General features: G+C 57.4%; 1 protein-coding gene across 5 annotated transcripts; it reads right to left on the reverse strand.

Annotated features, from left to right (window-relative positions):
- Positions 1-699: 699 nt before the first annotated feature.
- On the reverse strand, positions 700-25,864 carry AHNAK (AHNAK nucleoprotein). Of its 5 annotated transcripts, none has more exons than XM_082334458.1 (6): positions 25,733-25,864; positions 20,763-20,856; positions 20,497-20,650; positions 20,051-20,238; positions 15,518-19,975; positions 700-14,911 (listed from the first exon to the last, which is right to left on the reverse strand). In XM_082334458.1, the coding sequence occupies exons 3-6, from the start codon at positions 20,648-20,650 to the stop codon at positions 1,679-1,681; spliced, it is 18,033 nt and encodes a 6,010-aa protein (XP_082190584.1). In that variant the 5' UTR covers positions 20,763-20,856; positions 25,733-25,864; the 3' UTR covers positions 700-1,678. The 5 variants fall into 5 exon arrangements, with proteins under 5 accessions (XP_082190584.1, XP_082190581.1, XP_082190582.1 ...); XM_082334455.1 differs by having other exon boundaries at positions 700-15,295; XM_082334456.1 differs by having other exon boundaries at positions 700-14,398; positions 14,621-19,975.
- Positions 25,865-26,291: the final 427 nt, after the last annotated feature.

A 26,291-nucleotide genomic window follows, 5' to 3' on the forward strand; every position in this document is an offset into this window, starting at 1 on the left:
CAGAACTACACCTCCCAGCATGCACTGCGGCCAACGGGGGGGGGGGGAAATCATAACAGAACTACAGCCCCCAGCATGCATCGGGGCCGACTCAGGCAACATGGCGGAGGACTACAACTCCCGGCATGCCCCGCGGCGGGAGGGCGACGGGAAACAGCGCCCCCTGGCGCTCGGAGGTGGCGCTGCGCCGCCTCATTCGCGCATGCGCACCGCGCCACCCGGGACTCAGTGGTGCGGGGGGGGAAGAAGGGCCTCAGTGGTGGCGGGGGGGACGACAGCGCCCCCTGGAGGGCTGGAGGGCGCAGACCCAGGGGCCTTCGCGGGGGGGGGTGGGTATTTTTTAATATTCTTCCCCATTAACCCCTTTATTTCCCATTTAACCCCCGATTTCTGCCGCCCGCAGCCGTTTCGATGATTTTTGGGGGCTCTTTTCGCTCCCTCGCCGCCCTTGGTGCGGCCTTACCCCGACGGCGGCCCCCCGCCAGCAGCCCACCGCCCCCCCCCCGCCTTGTATCCCTGCAAAACCGCTTAAATATAATTTTTAAGGGATAAAAATTACTAAAATGAGGGCGAGGTGGAGGCTCTCAAGCCTCTCCGGGCCATCCCAAGCCGCTTCAAGGGTAAATAACCTCAACTTTGGGGTTAAATAACCCTAAAACCGTGACGCTGAATAACACACGGGCAGCGCTTAGGCTAAGGCACGGTTAATAAACTTTTTATTTGTATTTTACAAGATCATTCTTCTTACATTCTCAATTAATTTGCCATTAAAGTGCTGAAAGGGGTTTTGCTTTTTTTGGTTTGTTTGCTGGTTTGTTGGGGTTTTTGTTTTTTTTAAAACTCAAGATACAATCGTGTAACAAATATTATACCAAACGCCAGAAAAAGCGGCTGCTGCAAGGTTCCAGGCCGCAACTGCGACAACTTTCTTCTTCCTCCCCCTACCAATAACGTAACAAAGGCATAGAGGCACCAAAGAACAAAAAAAAAATAAAAATAAAAATTTCAAATCCAATCCAATTTCGAGCTCGGTCGCTTCGTAGCAACGCGCAAAAACCTTTGGAGACGGTTCCTGCTCCTCGCCCGCGCGCCGCCGATTTGATACCGCGCCCTTACGCAACCAAACCACGGGAAACACTCGGATTATTTTATTTTATTTTTTTTTTTCCCCAACCCCGTAGCAGGAGTTCGACGGCCGCGGCTCGGTTACAGCTGCGTTTTACAGGGTGGGTTTTTTTTTCTGTTGTTTTTTTGGTTTTTTGTTTTTTTTAATAGATGCATTCAGCTGACAGAAGTTTCAGCCCCGCAAATAAAAGCCAAAAAAGACTAAGATGGAGGGGAAAAAAAAAAAAACCAAAACAAAACCCACCTCGTTTCCATGAACCAAACACTGAAAACATTCAGTAAAATAGGAAAAAACAAAAAATAAAAACCCCAATTATCAAAAATAGCTTGCTAGTAAACTGAAGCGCTCAGCATTTCATGCACAAGCCGCCCTCTCGAGCGTGGAAAAGCGGCCGGGGCGCCCGGGGCCCCGCCGCAGCCCTCGGCGCCCGCCGCGGCGCTTCCCCCCGGACCCCCGCTCGCTCGCTGAGCTTGAAAGTAGCCCAAGCTACAAAATGTATATACAAACCCAGGAAGGGCTACCTATATACACAGGCACCTATGTACAGCCGCGCTACTCTTTCTTCTTGGCCACCGTCAGCTCCACCCCGGGCATGCGGAAGCCGCTCTTTGTCCCGCTGTCGTTGCTGGAGGAGGAGGACAAACGCGATTTTTTGGATGCTAACGAGACCCCGCTGCCCTGCACCTTCCCCATCTCCTCATCGCTTCCCGTCACCTCGTAAGACCCTTTAGTTTTTGAGCCGATCCCCCCGAACGTCCCGAATTTCATTTTGCCCTGTTTCCCCTTGTCGGCGCCCGAGCCGATGTCCAGCTCCAGGGTTCCCGTGGGCGTCGAGTGGGCCGAGCGCTCGTCGCTGAAGGACGACGACCGGTGGCGCGTCTTCTTGCTTTTAAAGAGGGAGAACTTCCCTTTCGCCGACGGACCTTCTCCCCCATCCAGCTCGCCTTCTGCGGACCCCAAGCTGACCTTGGAGCTCTTCAGGTCGCCTTTCGAGCCCGAAACGGACCCAGAAACCTCCGGGGAGCCCAGGGCACCGCTGCTCTTCCCCTTCTGCTTGGAAAAATTGAACTTGGGCATTTTGATTTTGGATTTCTTTAGTCTGACATCCGCGTCCTCTGACTCGAGCTCTGCGGCGCCAGCCTGGAGGTTCGCATCCGCCCCGGGGAACTCGACATCAACCCCCATCTCTCTGCCCTTCACCTCGGGGTCTGAAAACACGAATTTAGGCATTCGCAGCTTGGGGAACGATACTTTTCCCAGGCTGCTTTCTGGGCTACCTTGCGGGACACTCGCGGTGATGCTGGGACCTCCGATTCCCACCTTGGGGCCGGTAACGTGCAAAGCTCCCCCGCCGGCGCTCACAGCGGGCGCTGCCGCCTCTCCGGAGATGGTGGCACCACCTTTGATCTTCGGCCCTTTTACATTGACATTAAAACCCGACCCGGAAACTTTCAGTGCAGACGCGTCCAAGGCGGGAGCGTCAAGGCGGACGCCCACTCCAGGCTCTTTAATGTCGACACGAGGTGCTTCCACACTGACTTTTGGACCTTTGATTTCACCGGCAACATCTACATCACCCCGTAGGTTTGGTCCTTTCAGCTTCAGGTCGACGTCCGGCAAGGAAACGCCAGGTGCCTGCATTTGAAATTTAGGCCCTTTCAATTCCACGTCAGGTCCTTCCAACCCAACACCAGCCCCTGAGCCCTTCAGGCCTCCTTTCACTTGGGGACCTTCAAGACTGACGCCTACATCAGCTCCATCCACACCAGGACTGGAAATACCAAACTGGGGGAGCTTGAGGGACGGGAGCTTGATGGTGCCACCCAGAATTTCAAAGCCGACATCAGATGCGTCCGCTGATGCTTTGGGGGATTTAATGTCAGCAGAAACGTCAAGATCTCCTTTCAACTTTGGTCCTTTCAGGTTTACATCCAAATCCGGGGCCGAAACGTCCACCGAGGGCCCTTTGATATCGATGCCTGGGATGCCGAGATTGAGATTTGCACCCGGGGCTTTCGCATCCATTTGTGGGCCGGAGCAGTCGACGCCTCCTTTCACGCTCAGCTCCGGTCCCTCCATAGCGGGGGATTTAAACTTTGGCAGCTTCAGCTTCCCTCCCAAGCCTCCAATGTCAATGCCTGGCGCCTCCAGGCTGACATTTGGCCCTTCCACAGAACTCGAAACATCCAGATCTCCCTTTATTTTTGGTCCTTTCAGGTTTCCTTCAAAATCGGGTCCAGAGATTTGGGGCCCTTTGAGCTTTACATCAACACCTCGGAGGTTCACGTCAGCCGAAGGGAGGCTCACGCCTCCTTCCACGGCTGGGACCGCGATATCCAAGTTTGCATCCGGCATTTCCAGACCGAGACCCATTTTTCCCACCTTGGGCAATTTCAGCTTTCCTTCGGGACCTTCCAGTTCTGCTCCAGGAACGCTGACTTCACCTTTTACTTTTGGTCCTTTCACATTTAAGTCGACATCTGGCACCGGGATGGAGGGAACGGCAACGTCGATGGCGGGTCCTTTCAGGTCGCCCTCAATTTTCACGTCCCCTACGCCCACCTGCCCACTGGGAAGTTTGAACTTTGGTTTCTTCAGGCTCACGTCAGAAGCTCCGACGTCCACGTTGAGACTCGGGCCTTTTACATCGCCTTTGACAGTTGGCACAGAGACTTCCAGATCAGGCGCTTTAAGTTCCCCCTCTATTTTGGGGACTGCCACGGAAGCATCCCCTCTGAATCGATGCGATTTAAGATCAAATTCAACATCCGGGAAGGAGATTTTCCCAAACATGGGTTTCTTCCCTTTGGGGGACTTCACCGTAGCGTCACCTTTTATTGTCACGTCCGGCCCAGCTACGTTCACATCCAGCTCGGGAGATTTCAAATTCGCGTCGAGCTCTCCACCAGCCACATTCACATCGAACGCACCTTTCTTTGCTTTAACTTTAGGGCCACTCATATGAAGTTTCGGCATCTTGAACTTGCTCTTCTTACCCTTTCCAGCAATGTTGACATCAGGCGACTCCACGTTCAGCTCTGCCTCAGGTAAATCCACTTCAGCCCCCGGGACCTTGATTTCTGCCTTGGGGCTTTTCATCCCAAACCCAAACTTTGACTTCTTAAACTTGGGAAGTTTGACATTTGCCTCCGGGCCTTCGATGTTCAGGTCAGGACATTCGACGTCGACTTCGGGGCTTTTGACTCCAAATTCTGGGCCTTTGATATCAATTTCGGGACCTTTCAGGTTACCTTCTATCTTTGGGGTTGAAATGTCAACGCCTCCCTTCGTTTTGTGGCCTTTCAAACTCAAGTCTATCTCGGGCATCGAGATTTTAGGAACATTCACGTGCATTTCTGGCATCTTCAGTTTAGGACCTTTCAGTTTGCCCTCTGGACCTTCGACACTCACACCCGGGACAGCGATATCTACCTTGGGGCCTGAAAGATCGACCTCTGTCTTTGGCAGGTTCACGTCCACGTCAGGACCTTCTCCTTTAAAGCCAATCTTGGGCAGCTTCATTTTAGGCATCTTTATTTTTCCATCCAGACCATCAACGTCAACCTCCGGGCCCTCGATATCTACTTTGGGGCCCTTAATATCAACTTCAGGACCCTTCAGACCTCCCTCGAGCTTCGGGCCCTGAAGGTCAGCATCGCCTTTCAGCCTCAGTCCCTTTAGGTTCAAGTCTATGTCTGGCATGGAGATCTGGGGGGTCTTGACGTGCATTTCTGGCATCTTGAGCCTGGGCCCTTTCAGTTTTCCATCCGGCCCTTCGATGTTCACATCGGGTGCCTGAATGTCCAACTTGGGGCCTTTGATGTCAACATCTGGACACTGCAAATCCCCTTCCAGCTTCGGTGCTGAGACATCCACCTCGCCCTTCAGCCTGGGGCCTTTCAGATTGAAGTCAACGTCGGGCATAGAGAACTTGGGCGCCTTGATGTGCATTTCTGGCATCTTGAATTTTGGGCCTTTGAGTTTCCCTTCCGGCCCTTCGATGGTCACATCGGGAGCCTCAACGTCTATTTTGGGGGCTTTCACATCAATTTGGGGTGCTTTCAAATCACCTTCAAGCCTGGGTCCAGAAACATCTACATCTCCTTTCAGTTGAGGCCCCTTGATGTTGAAGTCCACATCAGGGATGGAGACCTTGGGAGCCTTGATGTGCATTTCAGGCATTGTAAATTTGGGACCTTTGACTTTGCCCTCCAAATTCAGATCGGGAGCCTCTACATCTACGCTGGCGCCCGAAATGTCGATGTCTCCCTTGGGGAGGTTCACATCCACATCCACTCCCTCCCCTTTAAAGCCAGGCATGGAAAATTTGGGCATTTTGAATTTAGGCAGCTTGAATTTACCCTCCGGGCCATCAATATCAACATCAGGGGCATCTATGTCTAATTTTGGAGCACTGACATTGACCTCTGGACCTTTCAGTTCACATTCTGCTCCTGACAGTGACATGTCTACATCGCCTTTTACTTTAGGACCTTTCAGGTTCAGATCAAAGTCTGGCGTGGAGATCTTGGGTGCCTTGATGTGCATCTCGGGCATCTTGAACTTGGGGCCCTTCAGCTTCCCTTCGGGGCCTTTGATGTCCACATCGGGGGCCTCAATCTCAACCTTAGGGCCTTCCAGATCAGGTGCAGAAAGCTCCACATCCCCCTTCACTTTGGGGCCTTTCAGGTTCAAGTTGATGTCAGGCATGGAGATCTTGGGTGCCTTGATGTGCATCTCGGGCATCTTGAACTTGGGGCCCTTCACCTTCCCCTCTGGACCTTCAATGTCCACCTCCGGACCCTCAATGTCCACCTTTGGTCCAGAAACATCCAGGTCTCCTGTCGGCAGGTTCACGTCCACCTCTGGGCCTTCTGCCTTGAAGCCAGGCATCCCGAACTTGGGCATTTTGAACTTGGGCATTTTGAATTTTCCCTCTGGGCCGTGAAGGTCCACATCAGGTGCCTCAATGTTGACTTTGGGGCCCTTGATGTCCACCTCAGGACCCTTCAGGTCACCCTCGAGCTTAGGGACAGACACGTCCACATCGCCCTTGAGCTTGGGGCCCTTCAGATTGAAGTCAACATCGGGCATGGAGATCTTGGGTGCCTTGATGTGCATCTCGGGCATCTTGAACTTGGGGCCCTTCACCTTCCCCTCTGGGCCTTCCAGCTCAACGTCAGGAAGGTCAACATCGACTTTGGGACCTTTTATATCCAGCTCAGGACCCTTCAGGTCACCTTCCAGCTTGGGAACGGACACGTCCACATCCCCCTTCACTTTGGGGCTTTTCAGGTTCAAGTCGATGTCAGGCATGGAGATCTTGGGTGCCTTGAAGTGCATCTCGGGCATCTTGAACTTGGGGCCCTTCACCTTCCCCTCTGGACCTTCAACATTCAGCTCTGGACCCTCAATGTCCACCTTTGGACCAGAAACATCCAGGTCTCCTGTCGGCAGGTTCACGTCCACCTCTGGGCCTTCTGCCTTGAAGCCAGGCATCCCGAACTTGGGCATTTTGAACTTGGGCATTTTGAATTTTCCCTCTGGGCCGTGAAGGTCCACGTCTGGCACATCAATGTCAACTTTGGGGCCCTTGATGTCCACCTCGGGACCCTTCAGGTCACCCTCGAGCTTAGGGACAGACACGTCCACATCGCCCTTGAGCTTGGGGCCCTTCAGGTTGAAGTCAACATCGGGCATGGAGATCTTGGGTGCCTTGATGTGCATCTCGGGCATCTTGAACTTGGGGCCCTTCAGCTTCCCCTCTGGACCTTCAATGTCCACCTCCGGACCCTCAATGTCCACCTTTGGTCCAGAAACATCCAGGTCTCCTGTCGGCAGGTTCACGTCCACCTCTGGGCCTTCTGCTTTCAGCCCTGGCATCCCAAACTTGGGCATTTTGAACTTGGGCATTTTGAATTTTCCCTCTGGGCCGTGAAGGTCCACGTCTGGTACTTCAATGTCGACTTTGGGGCCCTTGATGTCCACCTCGGGGCCCTTCAGGTCACCCTCGAGCTTGGGAACAGAAACATCCACATCGCCCTTGAGCTTGGGTCCCTTCAGATTGAAGTCAACATCGGGCATGGAGATCTTGGGTGCCTTGATGTGCATCTCGGGCATCTTGAACTTGGGGCCTTTCAGCTTCCCCTCTGGGCCTTCCAGCTCAACGTCAGGAAGGTCAACATTGACTTTGGGTCCTGTGATGTCAAATTCGGGGCCCTTCAGGTCACCTTCCAGCTTGGGAACGGACACGTCCACATCCCCCTTCACTTTGGGGCCTTTCAGGTTCAAGTCAATGTCAGGCATGGAGATCTTGGGTGCCTTGATGTGCATCTCGGGCATCTTGAACTTGGGGCCCTTCAGCTTCCCTTCAGGACCTTGCAGCTCAACATCAGGAAGGTCGACATCCAGTTTCGGGCCTTTGATGTCAACATCTGGGCCCTTCAAATCTCCCTCAAGTTTCGGAACAGAAACGTCCATGTCTCCCTTCACTTTGGGGCCTTTCAGGTTCAGATCAAAGTCCGGCATGGAGATTTTGGGGGCTTTGAAATGCATGTCGGGCATCTTGAACTTGGGACCCTTTAACTTGCCTTCTGGGCCCTCGATTTGAACATCTGGGGCACTGACATCCAACTCAGGACCTTTAACATCAACTTTTGGCCCTTTCAGGTCACCTTCCACACACGGCACAGACACGTCCACATCCCCCTTCACTTTCGGGCCTTTCAGGTTCAGATCAAAATCCGGCATAGAAATTTTAGGAGCCTTAAAATGCATCTCTGGCATCTTCAATTTGGGGCCTTTCAGTTTTCCTTCTGGGCCTTCAATCTCCACATCAGGAACATCTATGTCTACTTTGGGACCTTTTATATCCAGTTCAGGACCCTTCAGGTCACCTTCCAGCTTGGGAACGGACAGGTCCACATCCCCCTTCACTTTGGGGCCTTTCAGGTTCAAGTCGATGTCAGGCATGGAGATCTTGGGTGCCTTGATGTGCATCTCGGGCATCTTGAACTTGGGGCCCTTCACCTTCCCCTCTGGGCCTTCAATGTCCACCTCCGGACCCTCAATGTCCACCTTTGGACCAGAAACATCCAGGTCTCCTGTCGGCAGGTTCACGTCCACCTCTGGGCCTTCTGCCTTGAAGCCAGGCATCCCGAACTTGGGCATTTTGAACTTGGGCATTTTGAATTTTCCCTCCGGGCCGTGAAGGTCCACGTCGGGCACATCAATGTCAACTTTGGGGCCTTCAATATTGATGTCGGGAGCCTTCAAATCCCCTTCTAGCTTCGGAGCAGAAACATCTATGTCCCCTTTCAGCTTGGGACCTTTGAGGTTTAAGCTGGCATCGGGCATGGAGATTTTGGGAGTCTTTATGTGCATCTCCGGCATTTTAAACTTGGGACCTTTCAGTTTTCCTTCTCGCCCTTCAACATCCAGCTCAGGAGCATCGATGTCAACCTTCGGTCCTTTGATGTTAACGTCCGGCACGCTCAAATCCCCTTCCAGTTTTGGCACTGAAAGATCGACGTCCACACCTCCTTTTGACTTGGGACCTTTCAAATTGAAATCAAAGTCTGGCATGGAAATATTGGGAGCCTTGAGATTCATTTCAGGCATTTTAAATTTGGGGCCTTTCAATTTTCCTTTGGGACCTTCAATGTCAAGGTCAGGAACCTCCACATCCACTTTTGGGCCCTTCACATCCACCTGGGGAAGGGAGACGTCCACATCTGCCTTAGCTTTGGGGCCTTTCAGGTTCAGGTCGATGTCGGGCATAGAGATCTTGGGTGCTTTGATGTTCAGTTCTGGCATCTTAAACTGGGGACCCTTGAGCTTCCCCTCCGGCCCTTCGATTTCCAAACCAGCACCTTCGATATCCAGCTTAGGACCCGAAACATCCAGCTCTCCCTTCGGAATGCTAACGTCCACCTCTGGCCCCTCAGCCTTAAACCCAGAGACCCCAAATTTAGGCATTTTGAACTTGGGCATTTTGAGTTTACCCTCCGGCCCATGAACGTCCACCTCAGGCGCCTCAATGTTGACTTTGGGGCCCTTGATGTCCACCTCAGGACCCTTCAGTTCCCCTTCCAGCTTCGGGCTGGAAACATCTAACTCTCCTTTTAGTTTATGCCCTTTCAGATTGAGCTCCACATCTGGCATTGAAACTTTAGGTGACGAAATACTCAGGAAAGGCATTTTGAATTTTGACCCTTTCGCTTTTGCCTGGACGTCCACATCTGGAGCATGAACATCAACTTTCGGACCAGAGATTTCAATGTCAGGTTTTTTAAGTTTCACATCCACATCAGGGCTTTGCACTTTAGGACCAGAAAAGCCGAATTTTGGAAGTTTAAACCTGGGTTTTTTAGACTTTCCTTCTAGATCAAGCTTCGGGCCCTCAACCTCGAATTCTGGCCCTTTGATGTCTACCTTGGGACTTTTCAGCTCACCCTCTATTTTGGGAAGAGAAGGATCAATGTCAGCTTTCACTTTTGGGCCTTTCAAATTTAAGTCGATATCTGGCATGGAGATTTTAGGAACATTGAATTGCATGTCAGGCTTCTTAAACTTAGGACCCTTAAGTTTTCCTTCAGGTCCTTCAATGTCCAGGTCAGGAACAGAAACATCAACCTTTGGACCTGAAATAGCAACATCAGCTTCAGGTAGATTTACATCAACATCTGGGCCCTCTCCTTTCAAGCCGGACAACCCAAACTTGGGCATTTTGAACTTGGGCATTTTTATTTTACCTTCTGGACCATGAATGTCCACGTCGGGTGCCTCAATGTCAACTTTGGGGCCCTTGATGTCCAACTCGGGACCCTTCAGGTCACCCTCGAGCTTAGGGACGGACACGTCCACATCGCCCTTCACTTTGGGGCCCTTCAGGTTGAAGTCAACATCGGGCATGGAGATCTTGTGCGTCTTGATGTGCATCTCGGGCATCTTGAACTTGGGGCCCTTCAGCTTCCCCTCTGGGCCTTCAACATTCAGCTCTGGACCCTCAATGTCCACCTTTGGACCAGAAACATCCAGGTCTCCTGTCGGCAGGTTCACGTCCACCTCTGGGCCTTCTGCCTTGAAGCCAGGCATCCCGAACTTGGGCATTTTGAACTTGGGCATTTTGAATTTTCCCTCTGGGCCGTGAAGGTCCACGTCTGGCACATCAATGTCAACTTTGGGGCCCTTGAAGTCCACCTCGGGACCCTTCAGGTCACCCTCGAGCTTAGGGACAGACACATCCACATCACCCTTGAGCTTGGGGCCCTTCAGGTTGAAGTCAACATCGGGCATGGAGATCTTGGGTGCCTTGATGTGCATCTCGGGCATCTTGAACTTGGGGCCCTTCAGCTTCCCCTCTGGGCCTTCCAGCTCAACGTCAGGAAGGTCAACATCGACTTTGGGACCTTTGATGTCAAATTCGGGGCCCTTCAGGTCACCTTCCAGCTTGGGACCAGACACGTCCACATCCCCCTTCACTTTGGGGCCTTTCAGGTTCAAGTCGATGTCAGGCATGGAGATCTTGGGTGCCTTGATGTGCATCTCGGGCATCTTGAACTTGGGGCCCTTCACCTTCCCCTCTGGACCTTCAATGTCCACCTCCGGACCCTCAATGTCCACCTTTGGTCCAGAAACATCCAGGTCTCCTGTCGGCAGGTTCACGTCCACCTCTGGGCCTTCTGCTTTCAGCCCCGGCATCCCGAACTTGGGCATTTTGAACTTGGGCATTTTGAATTTTCCCTCTGGGCCGTGAATGTCCACGTCGGGCACATCAATGTCAACTTTGGGGCCCTTGATGTCCACCTCGGGGCCCTTCAGGTCACCCTCGAGCTTAGGGACGGACACGTCCACATCGCCCTTGAGCTTGGGGCCCTTCAGATTGAAGTCAACATCAGGCATGGAGATCTTGGGTGCCTTGATGTGCATCTCAGGCATCTTGAACTTGGGGCCCTTCACCTTCCCCTCTGGACCTTCCAGCTCAACGTCAGGAAGGTCGACATCGACTTTGGGTCCTTTGATGTCAATTTTGGGACCTTTCAGGTCGCCCTCCAACTTGGGACCAGACACGTCCACATCCCCCTTCACTTTGGGGCCTTTCAGGTTCAAGTCGATGTCAGGCATGGAGATCTTGGGTGCCTTGATGTGCATCTCGGGCATCTTGAACTTGGGGCCCTTCACCTTCCCCTCTGGACCCTCAATGTCCACCTCCGGACCCTCAATGTCCACCTTTGGACCAGAAACATCCAGGTCTCCTGTCGGCAGGTTCACGTCCACCTCTGGGCCTTCTGCTTTCAGTCCCGGCATCCCGAACTTGGGCATTTTGAACTTGGGCATTTTGAATTTTCCCTCTGGGCCGTGAAGGTCCACGTCGGGCACATCAATGTCGACTTTGGGGCCCTTGATGTCCACCTCAGGACCCTTCAGGTCACCCTCGAGCTTAGGGACGGACACATCCACGTCACCCTTCACTTTGGGTCCTTTCAGATTTAGGTCAATGTCTGGCATAGAAATCTTGGGTGTCTTGAAGTGCATCTCGGGCATCTTGAACTTGGGGCCCTTCACCTTCCCCTCTGGACCTTCAATGTCCACCTCCGGACCTTCAATGTCCACCTTTGGTCCAGAAACATCCAGGTCTCCTGTCGGCAGGTTCACGTCCACCTCTGGGCCTTCTGCCTTGAAGCCAGGCATCCCGAACTTGGGCATTTTGAACTTGGGCATTTTGAATTTTCCCTCTGGGCCGTGAAGGTCCACGTCGGGCACATCAATGTCAACTTTGGGGCCCTTGATGTCCACCTCGGGGCCCTTCAGGTCACCCTCGAGCTTAGGGACAGACACGTCCACATCGCCCTTGAGCTTGGGGCCCTTCAGATTGAAGTCAACATCGGGCATGGAGATCTTGGGTGCCTTGATGTGCATCTCGGGCATCTTGAACTTGGGGCCTTTCAGCTTCCCCTCTGGGCCTTCCAGCTCAACGTCAGGAAGGTCAACATCGACTTTGGGTCCTTTGATGTCAAATTCGGGGCCCTTCAGGTCACCTTCCAGCTTGGGACCGGACACGTCCACATCCCCCTTCACTTTGGGGCCTTTCAGGTTCAAGTCGATGTCAGGCATGGAGATCTTGGGGGCCTTGATGTGCATCTCGGGCATTTTAAATTTGGGACCTTTGAGTTTTCCTTCAGGACCCTCAATGTCCACCTCCGGGCCCTCAATGTCTACCTTTGGGACGGAAACATCCAGGTCTCCTGTCGGCAGGTTCACGTCCACCTCTGGGCCTTCTGCTTTCAGCCCCGGCATCCCGAACTTGGGCATTTTGAACTTGGGCATTTTGAATTTTCCCTCTGGGCCGTGAAGGTCCACGTCGGGCACATCAATGTCAACTTTGGGGCCCTTGATGTCCACCTCGGGGCCCTTCAGGTCACCCTCGAGCTTAGGGACGGACACGTCCACATCGCCCTTGAGCTTGGGGCCCTTCAGATTGAAGTCAACATCGGGCATGGAGATCTTGGGTGCCTTGATGTGCATCTCAGGCATCTTGAACTTGGGGCCCTTCACCTTCCCCTCTGGGCCTTCCAGCTCAACGTCAGGAAGGTCAACATCGACTTTGGGTCCTGTGATGTCAAATTCGGGGCCCTTCAGGTCACCTTCCAGCTTGGGAACGGACACGTCCACATCCCCCTTCACTTTGGGGCCTTTCAGGTTCAAGTCAAAGTCCGGCATGGAGATCTTGGGGGCCTTGAAATGCATGTCGGGCATCTTAAATTTGGGACCCTTTAACTTGCCTTCTGGGCATTCTAGCTCCACATCTGGAGCCTCTATGTCCACTTTCGGCCCTTTTACTGTAACCTCAGGCCCTTTCAGGTCACCTTCCAACTTGGGAACAGAAACATCCACATCCCCCTTCACTTTGGGGCCTTTCAGGTTCAGATCAAAGTCCGGCATGGAGATCTTGGGAGCCTTAAAATGCATCTCAGGCATCTTAAATTTGGGGCCTCTCAGCTTCCCCTCTGGGACCTCAATATCCACATCAGGAGCTTCTATATCCAGTTTAGGACCTTTGATATCCATCTCGGGGCCTTTCAAGTCACCCTCTAGTTTGGGGGCAGAAACATCCACGTCTCCCTTCAGCTTAGGGCCTTTCAGGTTCAAATCGATATCGGGCATGGAGATTTTTGGTGTCTTGAAGTGCATTTCAGGCATCTTGAACTTGGGGCCTTTAACTTTTGCTTCTGGACACTCTAGGTCAATGTCGGGAACATTAACATCCAGTTTCGGGCCTTTGATGTCAACGTCTGGGCCCTTCAAATCTCCCTCAAGTTTCGGAACAGAAACGTCCACATCCCCCTTCACTTTGGGGCCTTTCAGGTTCAGGTCAAAGTCCGGCATGGAGATTTTGGGGGCTTTGAAATGCATGTCGGGCATCTTAAATTTAGGACCCTTCAGCTTTCCTTCTGGGCCCTCGATGTCTATGTCAGGAGCTTCTAGGTCCACTTTGGGCCCTTTGAGTTCCAGATCCGGCCCTTTCACATCACCCTCTACTTTCGGTAGAGAAACATCCAAGTCTCCCTTAATTTTGGGACCTTTCAAGTTGAGGTCTACATCAGGCATAGAAAATTTAGGTGCCTTAATATGCATATCAGGCATTTTTATCTTGGGTCCTTTCCATTTTCCCTCAGGACCTTCAACATCCAGATCAGGAACATCAACATCCAACTTTGGACCTTTAATATTCACATCGGGTCCTTTCAAGTCACCCTCTAATTTTGGAACGGACACGTCCACATCCCCCTTCACTTTGGGGCCTTTCAGGTTCAAGTCGATGTCAGGCATGGAGATCTTGGGTGCCTTGATGTGCATCTCGGGCATCTTGAACCTGGGGCCCTTCACCTTCCCCTCTGGGCCTTCAATGTCCACCTCCGGACCCTCAATGTCCACCTTTGGTCCAGAAACATCCAGGTCTCCTGTCGGCAGGTTCACGTCCACCTCTGGGCCTTCTGCCTTGAAGCCAGGCATCCCGAACTTGGGCATTTTGAACTTGGGCATTTTGAATTTTCCCTCTGGGCCGTGAAGGTCCACGTCTGGCACATCAATGTCAACTTTGGGGCCCTTGATGTCCACCTCGGGACCCTTCAGGTCACCCTCGAGCTTAGGGACGGACACGTCCACATCGCCCTTGAGCTTGGGGCCCTTCAGATTGAAGTCAACATCGGGCATGGAGATCTTGGGTGCCTTGATGTGCATCTCAGGCATCTTGAACTTGGGGCCCTTCAGCTTCCCCTCTGGGCCTTCCAGCTCAACGTCAGGAAGGTCAACATCGACTTTGGGACCTTTTATATCCAGTTCAGGACCCTTCAGGTCACCTTCCAGCTTGGGAACGGACACGTCCACATCCCCCTTCACTTTGGGGCCTTTCAGGTTCAAGTCGATGTCAGGCATGGAGATCTTGGGTGCCTTGAAGTGCATCTCGGGCATCTTGAACCTGGGGCCCTTCACCTTCCCCTCTGGACCTTCAATGTCCACCTCCGGACCCTCAATGTCCACCTTTGGACCAGAAACATCCAGGTCTCCTGTCGGCAGGTTCACGTCCACCTCTGGGCCTTCTGCCTTGAAGCCAGGCATCCCGAACTTGGGCATTTTGAACTTGGGCATTTTGAATTTTCCCTCTGGGCCGTGAAGGTCCACGTCGGGCACATCAATGTCAACTTTGGGGCCCTTGATGTCCACCTCGGGACCCTTCAGGTCACCCTCGAGCTTAGGAAGGGAAACATCCACATCGCCCTTGAGCTTGGGGCCCTTCAGATTGAAGTCAACATCGGGCATGGAGATCTTGGGTGCCTTGATGTGCATCTCGGGCATCTTGAACTTGGGGCCCTTCACCTTCCCCTCTGGACCTTCAACATTCAGCTCCGGACCCTCAATGTCCACCTTTGGACCAGAAACATCCAGGTCTCCTGTTGGCAGGTTCACGTCCACCTCTGGGCCTTCTGCTTTCAGCCCCGGCATCCCGAACTTGGGCATTTTGAACTTGGGCATTTTGAATTTTCCCTCTGGGCCATGAATGTCCACGTCTGGCACATCAATGTCAACTTTGGGGCCCTTGATGTCCACCTCGGGACCCTTCAGGTCACCCTCGAGCTTAGGGACGGACACGTCCACATCGCCCTTGAGCTTGGGGCCCTTCAGATTGAAGTCAACATCGGGCATGGAGATCTTGGGTGCCTTGATGTGCATCTCAGGCATCTTGAACTTGGGGCCCTTCACCTTCCCCTCTGGGCCTTCCAGCTCAACGTCAGGAAGGTCAACATCGACTTTGGGACCTTTTATATCCAGTTCAGGACCCTTCAGGTCACCTTCCAGCTTGGGAACGGACACGTCCACATCCCCCTTCACTTTGGGGCCTTTCAGGTTCAAGTCGATGTCAGGCATGGAGATCTTGGGTGCCTTGATGTGCATCTCGGGCATCTTGAACTTGGGGCCCTTCACCTTCCCCTCTGGACCTTCAATGTCCACCTCCGGACCCTCAATGTCCACCTTTGGTCCAGAAACATCCAGGTCTCCTGTCGGCAGGTTCACGTCCACCTCTGGGCCTTCTGCCTTGAAGCCAGGCATCCCGAACTTGGGCATTTTGAACTTGGGCATTTTGAATTTTCCCTCTGGGCCATGAATGTCCACGTCGGGCACATCAATGTCAACTTTGGGGCCCTTGATGTCCAACTCGGGACCCTTCAGGTCACCCTCGAGCTTGGGAACAGAAACATCCACACCGCCCTTGAGCTTGGGGCCCTTCAGATTCAAGTCAACATCAGGCATGGAGATCTTGTGCGTCTTGATGTGCATCTCAGGCATCTTGAACTTGGGGCCCTTCACCTTCCCTTCAGGGGCTTCAACATTCAGCTCCGGACCCTCAATGTCCACCTTTGGTCCAGAAACATCCAGGTCTCCTGTCGGCAGGTTCACGTCCACCTCTGGGCCTTCTGCCTTGAAGCCAGGCATCCCGAACTTGGGCATTTTGAACTTGGGCATTTTGAATTTTCCCTCTGGGCCGTGAAGGTCCACATCAGGTGCCTCAATGTTGACTTTGGGGCCCTTGATGTCCACCTCGGGGCCCTTCAGGTCACCCTCGAGCTTGGGAGCTGAGACTTCAATATCCCCTTTCATGCTGGGCCCTTTCAGATTAACGTCCACGTCAGGCATGGAGATCTTGGGCGCCTTGATGTGCATTTCTGGCATCTTGAACTTGGGGCCCTTCAGTTTTCCTTCAGGGCACTCCAAATCAATATTGGGTGCCTCAACATCGAGTTTTGGCCCCTTAATGTCTATTTCTGGCCCTTTCAAATCACCTTCTATCTTAGGAGCCGCGATATCCATTTCTCCTTTCACCTTGGGTCCCTTTAGGTTCAAATCTACATCTGGCATGGATAATTTCGGTGTTTTGATATTCAGCTTCGGCATCCTGAACTTGGGGCCTTTCCACTTTCCTTCTGGTCCTCCAACATCCAGCTCTGGCCCTTCAATATCTGCCTCTGGCCCAGAAATATCTATCTCTCCTTTTGGCAGGTTGACATCTATATCGGCTCCCTCAAACTTTGGGCCTGACACGTTGAAATGAGGCAATTTCACTTTTGGTGTTTTCAGTTTGGCTTCCGGACACTCCAGGTTGACATCTGGGACCTCAACATCTATTTTCGGTCCCTTGATATTAACACCAGAGTCTTTCAAGTCACCTTCTATCTTCGGAAGAGAAACATCCATCTCTCCTTTTGTTTTATGTCCCTTTAAGTTCAAATCTACATCCGGCATGGATATTTTAGGTGTCTTGATGTTAAGCTTAGGCATCTTAAATTTGGGGCCTTTTATTTTCCCTTCTGGACATTCCAAGTCTACTTCAGGCATCTCAACATCCACTTTGGGACCTTCCACATCTATTTTGGGGCCCTTCAGATCTCCAGAGACCTTCAGACCAGAAACATCTGCATCTCCTTTCAGTTTGGGGCCCTTCAAACTGAGATCTACATCTGGCATGGACAGTTTTGGCGTCTGAATGTTTAGTTCAGGCATTTTAAATTTGAGACCTTTTCCTTTTCCTTCTGGCCCTTCGATGTCCACACTTGGCACATCGATATCTACACCAGGACCAGAAATGGCCACCTCACCCTTTGGAAGGGTCACATCAACGTCGGGGCCCTCTCCCTTTAGGCCGGGCACCCCAAACTTGGGCATTTTCAGCTTGGGCATCTTCAGTTTGCCTTCTGGACCGTGGATGTCCACGTCTGGCGCCTCAATGTCAACTTTGGGGCCTTTGATGTCAAGTTCGGGTGCCTTCAGCTCCCCTTCCAGTTTTGGGGCAGAAACATCCAGGTCTCCTTTCACTTTGGGACCTTTCAGATTCAGGTCGATGTCAGGCATGGATATTTTGGGGGTCTTGAAGCTCATCTCTGGCATCTTCACCTTGGGGCCCTGCAGTTTTCCTTCTGGCCCTTTGATGTCCACGCTTGGCACATCGATATCTACACCAGGACCAGAAATGGCCACCTCACCCTTTGGAAGGGTCACGTCAACGTCGGGGCCCTCTCCCTTCAGGCCGGGCACCCCAAACTTGGGCATTTTCAGCTTGGGCATCTTCAGTTTGCCTTCTGGACCGTGGATGTCCACGTCTGGCGCCTCAATGTCAACTTTGGGGCCTTTGATGTCAAGTCCGGGACCCTTCAAATCAGCTGCTACGGTGGGAATGGCAATGTCCACGTCGCCCTTCACTTTGGGGCCTTTCAGGTTCAGATCAACATCTGGCACACAGACCTTGGGGCCCTGCAGTTTTCCTTCTGGCCCTTTGATGTCCACGCTTGGCACATCGATATCTACCCTGGGCCCAGAAATGTCCACTTTACCCTTTGGAAGGGTCACGTCAACGTCGGGGCCCTCTCCCTTCAGGCCGGGCACCCCAAACTTGGGCATTTTCAGCTTGGGCATCTTCAGTTTGCCTTCTGGACCGTGGATGTCCACGTCTGGTGCCTCAATGTCAACTTTGGGGCCTTTGATGTCAAGTCCGGGTGCTTTCAGCTCCCCTTCCAGTTTTGGGGCAGAAACATCCAGGTCTCCTTTCACTTTGGGACCTTTCAGATTCAGGTCGATGTCAGGCATGGATATTTTGGGGGTCTTGACGTGTGCCTCTGGCATCGTAACTTTGGGGCCTTTGACATCTACATCAGGCACTTCCATTCCCAGTTTGGGACCTTTAACGTCCAGCTGAGGTCCTTTCAAGTTGCCACCCATCTTTGGGATAGAAACATCCACTTCTCCCTTAAGCTTAGGTCCCTTCACCTTAATGTCCACATCTGGTGCAGGTATACCGGGCCCTTTCAAATAACCCTCTGGACCTTCAAATTCAACATCGGGGGCCTTTCCGTCCATCTTGAGGCCCTTAAAGCCAAGTCCTTTGGCATCCCCTTCCACTCTGGGGACCGTGACGCCCAGATCGCCCTTCACCTGAGGGCCTTTCAGGTTCAAGTTTACATCCGACAGAGAGATTTGGGGCGTTTCAGCCTTCTTGAACCTGGGGCCTTTCCATTCTCCTTTGATGGCCACGTCGGGAATGCCAACATCTGCCGTGGCCGGTCCCACCTCGCCCTTGGGGAGCACCATTTCCACAACGGGACCTTCCCCTTCCGAGTCCAAGGCAGTAAATTTTGGAAAGTTCATGTGTGGTATTTTGAGTTTTCCCTTGCCACCGTGAACATCTGCATCAGAAGCTGGGAGCTCTACGCTGGGTCCTTTGACAGCCACGCCGGGGACCTCCAGTTCTGGGGAGGGGACCTTCACAGCACCCTTCAACCCCACGTCCACCTGTGGCTGTGGGACTTTAACCGAAGGAGCTGAAACTTGGGGTCCCGTGACCTGGACAGATGAGGAGGCAACGTCCACGCACGGAGCCTGCGGTTTTGGCATGGGAACGTCGGTGCCCACCTGCGGGGCTTGAGCTTCGATGCCAGATCCCGCCGTCGCGAACCCAAATTTGGGCATTTTCAAAACCGGAATCTTGATTTTTCCCACGTCGACAGCTGGATTTTCCATCGCCGGTAAAGAAACGTCAACTCTGGGGGCTTTGATATCTCCCTGAAGACAAGGGGCAGAAGCATCAGCGTGTGACAGCGTCCCGCCCAGCTCCCCTTGGACACCCACGCCGGAAACGTGTCCTTTGCCGTCCAACCTGGGACCCTTGACGTGAAAACCCGCGTCCAGGTTCCCCATCTGTCCATTTGCTTCAATTCTGGGCAAGCTGCCCTGGGGGCCCAGGAACGCCCTGCCAGAAACGTCGCATCCCGGCACCTCCACCGTAACAGATTTTCCAGTTTCCCCACCAGGAACTCGGCTCTCCGGCAGCTGAGGGTCCATCCGAGTCCTGAGGTGAACGCCCATCGCTTGCGTTCCCGACACGGTTATTCCCGGCTTTCCGAACTGAGCCTCGCCGAGGTGGACATCCAACTTCTGGGCAGAAGATTCAACCGTTGCTCCAGGAGGTGCCCCTCTGATGTCCATGCTCCAGTCTGCGGCTTGGGTGCCTCTCCCAGGCAGATCCCCCGCCGCCATTTTGATCACAGGTTTCCCAGGTTCTGCTTCAACGTGGGCCATCTCCTGGGTCGGGATCCGGATTTTGAAGTCGGTGCCGACGACGTCGATGTCTTTTTCTCCGTCGTGCCTGGTGACGTCGACTGTGTACGCCGTCACTTTTCTGGTGACCGTGATGGTCCTGCTCTGCGTTCTGCCGCACTCCGCTTCCACCGCCTCCTCCGACTTCAGCCGGGGTTTGATTTTCGTCGTGTAAATCCTCCTGTACTCCTCGTCATCTCCACTCTGGAAACGAAGAGACCTTCGTTAGCGCCAGGATGCTTCCTCCCCCCTCCTCATCCCTTCTTCCCCGTCACTCACCAGAACGACTTCTGGGCTGCTGGCCGCAAACACGTCGTGGGACCATGACTGTCCCGGCAGCGGAGACTTGTCCCCTTTCCGTTGCAAGCGCAAGCCCACCGTGTGGTGGCCCATGCTGTTGAGCAGCTGCGCGACTTCCCCGGATTGCAGGTTGTCAAAATAGACCGTGGCGCTCACGATCTGATCCCCTGGGGGGCGGGGGGGGGGGGGGGGGTGAGCAGAGGGGCGAGAGTTGAGATATTTCGGAAGGGAGAGGCAGGGAGGAGACCCCCATCCCCACCGCAAGCAAGACAGGGAGCAACGACGCTTGAGCCAGGGGGTTATTGCCCAAGGAGGAGGAGGAAGCAACCGAGGCACTGCCAAGATGGAAAAGCCAGACACAAAAAACCTGTTTTTTCCCCCAAAAAGACCTTCCCCCCCCCGCCCCACCTCCGCCAAGGTCCCACCTTCCTTCACGACGCCCATCTTGGCGGCCGGGGAGTTTTGCTGTACTTGCTTGACGAAGACGCCATCGTCCGTCTGGTCGATGGTGATGCCGTGGGAGCCGCTGCCTTGCCAGTTGGGGAGCAGGATCTCCCGGGTCTCCTCCTCCTTCTCCATCTGGGGAAGGAAAGAGGCAGGGGGTGAGAAGGGAAGCGCGACGGGGGAAGACGGACGTGGGTTTTGAGCATGGGACGCCGAGGAAGAGCTAAACCAGCTCCATCCCGCTGACCTTGCTGGGACGCTGGTCCTGGCTGGATCCGCCCCAGGAATCCTTCTGCCTTCGCTCGCGGACCTTGCAGCAGCTTTCGTTTCACCTTCCCAGCCTGGCGGAGACATCAGAAAGGTCCGCGTGAAACTCCGGCTTGCCTCCCGCTCCCTCTTTCCTCCTTCCACCTTTGGCACCCAGAGGGGACGGGTGCCGCCCGTGGCGCGACTCGGCCCGAGGCCGTATTGCGAGCCGGGTGTTTTCAGCCAACGGGACAAGCAGCAATAAGCTGCGTAAGAGCTAAACGTCACCACGGCCGAGGGTGGCAAATGGCCACCACCTCTCGCTGCCCCGACCAGAGGTTGTCACCGGTACGCCTTGGACCAACACGGTCCTCGGAGGAGCTCCTCTGATGCTCAATAATCGATATTTCTGCCATTATAGATGGAAACCGAAGACATTCGAACGTTGGATGGTGGGGACGTACAAAAAGCAACGGCAGCTTTGCAACGTCAGCTCTCCTGCTCCGCCCGTGCCTCCTTCTGCCCTGGACCGCCACCCCAAAGTCAACTTTTTTGCTACCTAAAAACGAGTTGAGGGGATTTCTCCATTTCTAGCGAGCTTCAGGCACGCACGAGCTGCGGCAAAGAAATAAACAGAAGAGCAATCCTCCTCCCAACGCAGCCGCAAAGGTCGCGAAGGGCAAAGACGGGACAAGCCAGGTCCTCGCAGAGGCCCAACGCCGCAGCCGACGCTCTGTCCGGGAGCACGGGGCGGGAGGACACCAGGACTCCCCACGGCAAAGCCTCTACCCGAGCGGCTCACGGGCGTAAACCGCATCATTAAGGTCTCGCTTCCTTAATCCCAACCCCGAATTTAGAGAGAAGCTCGGTATTTCCAGCTGGTTTGAGGCGAAACGCCCGCCCGGGGCTCGCCCGGGTTGGCGACGGGAAGGGTTCTCCAAAGTAACGGCCTCCCGTCACCGCTCCTTCCCCCGCCTCCGCCGCCCCTCGCGGCTCTCCCAAGCACCGCCGGCAAAAGGGGAGACGGGGACACGGAAAGGGGGGGGGTCTGGAGGGGATTTGAGGGTTTTGTCCTTTTCTACAGGTACCAGCCAAGGCTCTAAACCTCCGAGCAGCTCGTTCAGCAGCAAGACATCGGTCAAGCGCGGAAGCGGCGCAACTTTAGGGAGCCCGTCCAGACGTGAACCTTCCTGAAGGTTCAGCGGGACCAAACCCGGCGAGGACACCAGCCCCCTCGGCACGGAAAGGTCAACGGCGGTGCCGCCCCTTCGCGGCGGCGCGCAGACGTTCAACCGTCGCCCGCGGCAGACGACGTCACCTCGCGGAGCCCCGAAGAAACCTCGAAAGCGCCTAGGCGAGCGTTCAACGGGGCCACGGACCGGTTGAGGTGGGACAGGACCCCCGGAGGTCGCCTGGTCCGGCCCTCAAGCAGGCGTTGTCCATGGAGGACCACGTCCCCAAGGGACGGGGACACCACCGCCTCTCCGGGCGCCCCGAGGACATGCGCAAGACCGGGGTTTTTCACTCTCCAGCTGCGTGGTCCTCGGTTTTTTGGTCCTCGGGGGCCAGCCGGCCGGAGAGCAGCTTGGGACAACGGCCCCGGGGGTCCCGGCGGGCACCAAGTTGGCCGTGAGCCACCAACGCGCCCTTGCCGCAGAGGCGAGCGATGCCCTGGGCTGCGTTTGTTCAACGAGGGGATGGGCAAAGCCCTGCCCCTGGTGAGGAACAACCCCAGGCTGGTGGACCAGTAGCCACGGGCACAAACTGGAGGACGGGAGGGTCCCTCGGACCCCCAGGAGCCGCCTTTTCCCCCCCGTGGGGGTCCCCAAGCACCGGCACAGGTTGACAAAAGGGGGGGTGGTGGCATCTCCATCCTTAAGGACCTTCAAGAGCCGCCGGGACGTGGTCCCACGGGGCTCCAGGTGGCCCGGCTGGATGGGGGGGGTTGGACAAGGTGACCTCGGAGGTCCCACCCCACCTCGCCCAGCCTGTGGGTCCGCAAGGGGTGTCACCAAGCCGATCCGTTCGGCCACCGAACCATCTGGAAAGCTCGACGCCGGCGGAGGACAAACAGGTTTGTGAGTCAGGGAGCAGGGGAGAGGTCCCGCGGGCTGGGCGGGGAGGTGACTCAGAGCTCGCCCGGCCGCTTCGGAGCGGAGGGAGAGGCTCCGGGCGGCCGAGCTCGACCCAAACCCTGCGCCGCTCCTTCCCCCGCCTCGGAGAAACCGGGGGGAGCGGGATTTTCCCACCCCCGGCCCGCTCGGGGACGGCCTGGGTGACCATGGCGGCTGGAGAAGCCCTTCCCGTCCCCTCCTGGAGAAGGGGACACCTTCGCCGGCGCCCTCCGCAGCAATGCCAGTCCCGCCGCCGCCCGCTGCTATTTTTGGGGCGAGCCACGTGCTGCCCCTTCCCTGTATTTTTAGTCGCTGCCCCCCCCCCCTCCGTGCCACAGCCGAGATGAGATGTCACCCAGCGGCGGACGAAGATGTCACCGTGCCCCGCACCACGTGGGGACGGCGCCCGAGGACCCCCGCGTCCCACCGGCCGCTCGCGCCCCTACCAGCACCCCCCCAAAAAAAAAAAAAAGAAAAGCCGAAGCCCCGTGGGACGCCCGCTCCCGGGTGCCGTTTCGGCCGCGCCGGGGGACGGGGACGGCGGCGGAGCCCCCGGGGACCCCCCCCTCCCCCCCCCCAGCAGAAATGCCTTGGGGTTGTTCGCGCAGCCGCGGCGCGGTCGCCGCGCCGGGGGCACGAAAGGGACGACGTGCCGAGGCCGCAGCTCGCCCCAACCGGCATCGCGCCGCCGGCTCGCGGGGCGGCCGAAAACCCCTGCGACCCCCAGGCCCCCTCCTCCTCCTCTCAAGTCACCAAGGACCCCCCCGGTGTCACCCCCCCGGTGTCACCCCCGCGGCGTCACCCCCGCGGCGTCACCCCCGCGGCGTCACCCCCACCCCGGGGGGCTCCAGGGCTCAGGGTCCGCAGAGACCAAATCTCCCCTGGGGCCCTGCTTGGGGGGGCGGGGGGGGCACCCTGGCTGCTGCTGCCTGCACCCCTGCCCGCGGGTACGGGCAGGGCAGCGGCGCGGGGCAGGGACGCGCTCGGCCCCCAAGGAGGAACGAGCCAGGGCCGGCGGCCAGGCTGGGAGGGACGGTGACGCACGGGCCAGGGATCCTCCCAGGAAAACCCTCGGTGCCGAGCTCCGGCGCGGCCAAAGCCCACGGAATTAAAAAAAAAAAAATAAATAAATAATAAAAAAAAGGGGAAGAAACCGGGGGGGGGGGGGGGGGGGGGGAACCACCCCCAAAACCGGGATACGGGGAGAGGAGCAGCCTCGACGGCGGCTTCGGCCCCCACGGCCTGTACCGGTTCAACCGGCTCGCCAGCGAGAGTCCCGCGGGCGTCGCGAGAAACTCTCCCGCCGCCGCCACCGCGGCAGCTCCCCGACCGGTTTCACCGGCTGCCGGCTCTTGCCGGGGACGCTGCCCGCAGCCAGAGCGCGGTGGCGTTGGGGCGTGGGGTGCCGCTCCCCCGCCCCCCCCAAAAAACCCCTTCGTTACGGCGGCAGGAATGACGGGACCGCCGCGGCTCGTCCCCAGGTCCGCCGCGCGCAGCCCCGCACCCCAAAAAGTTTTGGGGTGGGGGGGTCGGAGCCATCACCCCCCCCCCCCCGGCCAGGTAGGCGGCGATTTGGGGGTTCATGGGGCTGCAGTCCCTTTCGGGGTGCACCCGCTCCGCTGGGTCCTGCCCCAGCACCCAGCGGCCGCTCCAAAACGGGGGGGATCCCCCATGGGGGGGGGGAGGGGGTGCGAGGCGGCGCGTGGGTGCCGGCCGCACCCCAAACCACAGCGGGTGCCGGGGGGGGGGGGGGGGGGGCACCTCCGCCCCCCCCCAAATCCCCCCCTTCCCCATCGACCGACCCCGCCAGCCCATGGCAGCGGGGGTCAAGCGCCCCCCAAAATCGACCCCCCCACCCCACCCCCCCCGCGGCGCCGGTACCGGGGGCCTCCCCGGCCTCTCCCACCCCCGCGCTGAAACCGGCCCTGATGAACGGTAATTAAAGCGCCCACGCCCGGCTGCCGCGGAGCCGCGCCCTGGCCGGGATCCCGGGGGATCCCCCCCCCCCCCCGACCCCCCCCCGGTACCGGGACACCCCCGGGGGGTCCCCCCCTGCCCGGGCGGGGCGGGAAGGCGGCGGGGGGGGGGGAGGGGGGGGATCTCCGCTGCCCCGCCCCCCGCGGGGACTCCCCGGGCCCGGGCAGGGCGCGGCGGAGCGGGGGGGGGGGCGGGGGGGGGGGGGCCACGCCCTGAGCGAGCCCGGGAGCGGAGCCTCGGGGCGCGCCCGGACCCCCGGGACCCCCCCCGCACCCCCGGAGCCCCCCGGGCCCCCCCCCTGCACCCCCGGGACCCACGCAGGACCCCCCCCCCCCCCCTCCCCGGCCCCGTGGAGCCCACGGAGCCCCCCGGGACCCCCCCCCCCCCCCGCACCCCGAGGACTCCCGAAGCCCCCGGGACCCCCCCCTGCACCCCCGGGACAGACCCGGGGCTACCGGAGCCCCCCGGGACCACCCCCCCCCCCCGCCCCCTGCACCCCCGGAGCCTCCCGGGACGCCTCCGGGACAGACCCGGGACAGACCCGGGACAAACTCCCGGGACCCCCCCCTGCACCCCCGGGACACCCCCCCCCCCCCCCCGCACTCCGGGACCCCCGGGACAGAACCCGGGACCCCCCCCTGCACCCCCGGGACCCCCGGAGCCCCCCGGAGCTCCCCGGGACAGACCCGGGACCCCCTCCCCTGCACCCCCGGGACCCCCGGGACAGACCCGGGACAGACCCGGGACAGACCCCCCCGCACCCCCGGCCCCCCCCCCGCACCCCCGGGCCCCCCCCGCCCCGCCCCGCCCGCAGCCGCCGCCCGTCCCGGCAAAGCCCCGAACCCCAACCGGTGCCAACGCGGGGTCCCCGAACCGGTACCTGCGGGCGGCGGGGCTCAGCTCCGCGGCGGGGCCATCGCCCGGTTACCGGGACCGGATTCCTGGAGGCGGCGGCGGCGGCTGCCGGTACCGGTACCGGTGGCGGCCGATCCGTGCGGGACGGCGGGAGCGCCGCGAGTGGCCGCGCCCCGAGCGGGGCCGGGCTCTTGTAACGCGGAGCGGCGGGGCCTCGCCCCTTCCCCGGCCGGGGTGGGGACCAACGGCGGGCGGCCGCCGCCCCGGCCCGGCCCCGGCCCCGGCCCCGGCCCCGAACCCGGCCCCGAACCCGGCCCCGAACCCGGCCCCGAACCCGGCCCGCGGCGGCGACCGGAGGCCCCGGGATCGGACCCCCCCCCCCCCCCCTAAAAAAAGTTCGGCTCGGGACCCCCCGTCGGTCCCGGACGCCCCCCCCCCCCCCCCCCCCCGCCGCCCCGGGAACTGGAGCATTTGGGGAGCCCCCCGCCCAACCCCCTCCCCCCCCCCCCACCCCGAGGTGACCCCCCCTTCGAGGTGACCCCCCCCCGAGGTGACCCCCGACCCCCCCCCAGAGGTGACGCCCC

The sequence above is a fragment of the Platalea leucorodia genome (genome assembly GCF_965183815.1).
Source record: "Platalea leucorodia genome assembly, chromosome: 34".
NCBI classification, from domain to species: domain Eukaryota; kingdom Metazoa; phylum Chordata; class Aves; order Pelecaniformes; family Threskiornithidae; genus Platalea; species Platalea leucorodia.

Excerpts from the sequence above, each read along its gene's own strand:
- AHNAK (XM_082334454.1), bottom strand. The coding sequence starts at position 20,650 with ATGGAGAAGGAGGAGGAGACCCGGGAGATCCTGCTCCCCAACTGGCAA. Across the intron at positions 20,239-20,496 it reads GATGGGCGTCGTGAAGGAAG|GGGATCAGATCGTGAGCGCC; the intron begins GTGGGACCTTGG and ends CCCGCCCCCCAG. Across the intron at positions 19,976-20,050 it reads GCAGCCCAGAAGTCGTTCTG|AGTGGAGATGACGAGGAGTA; the intron begins GTGAGTGACGGG and ends CTTCGTTTCCAG.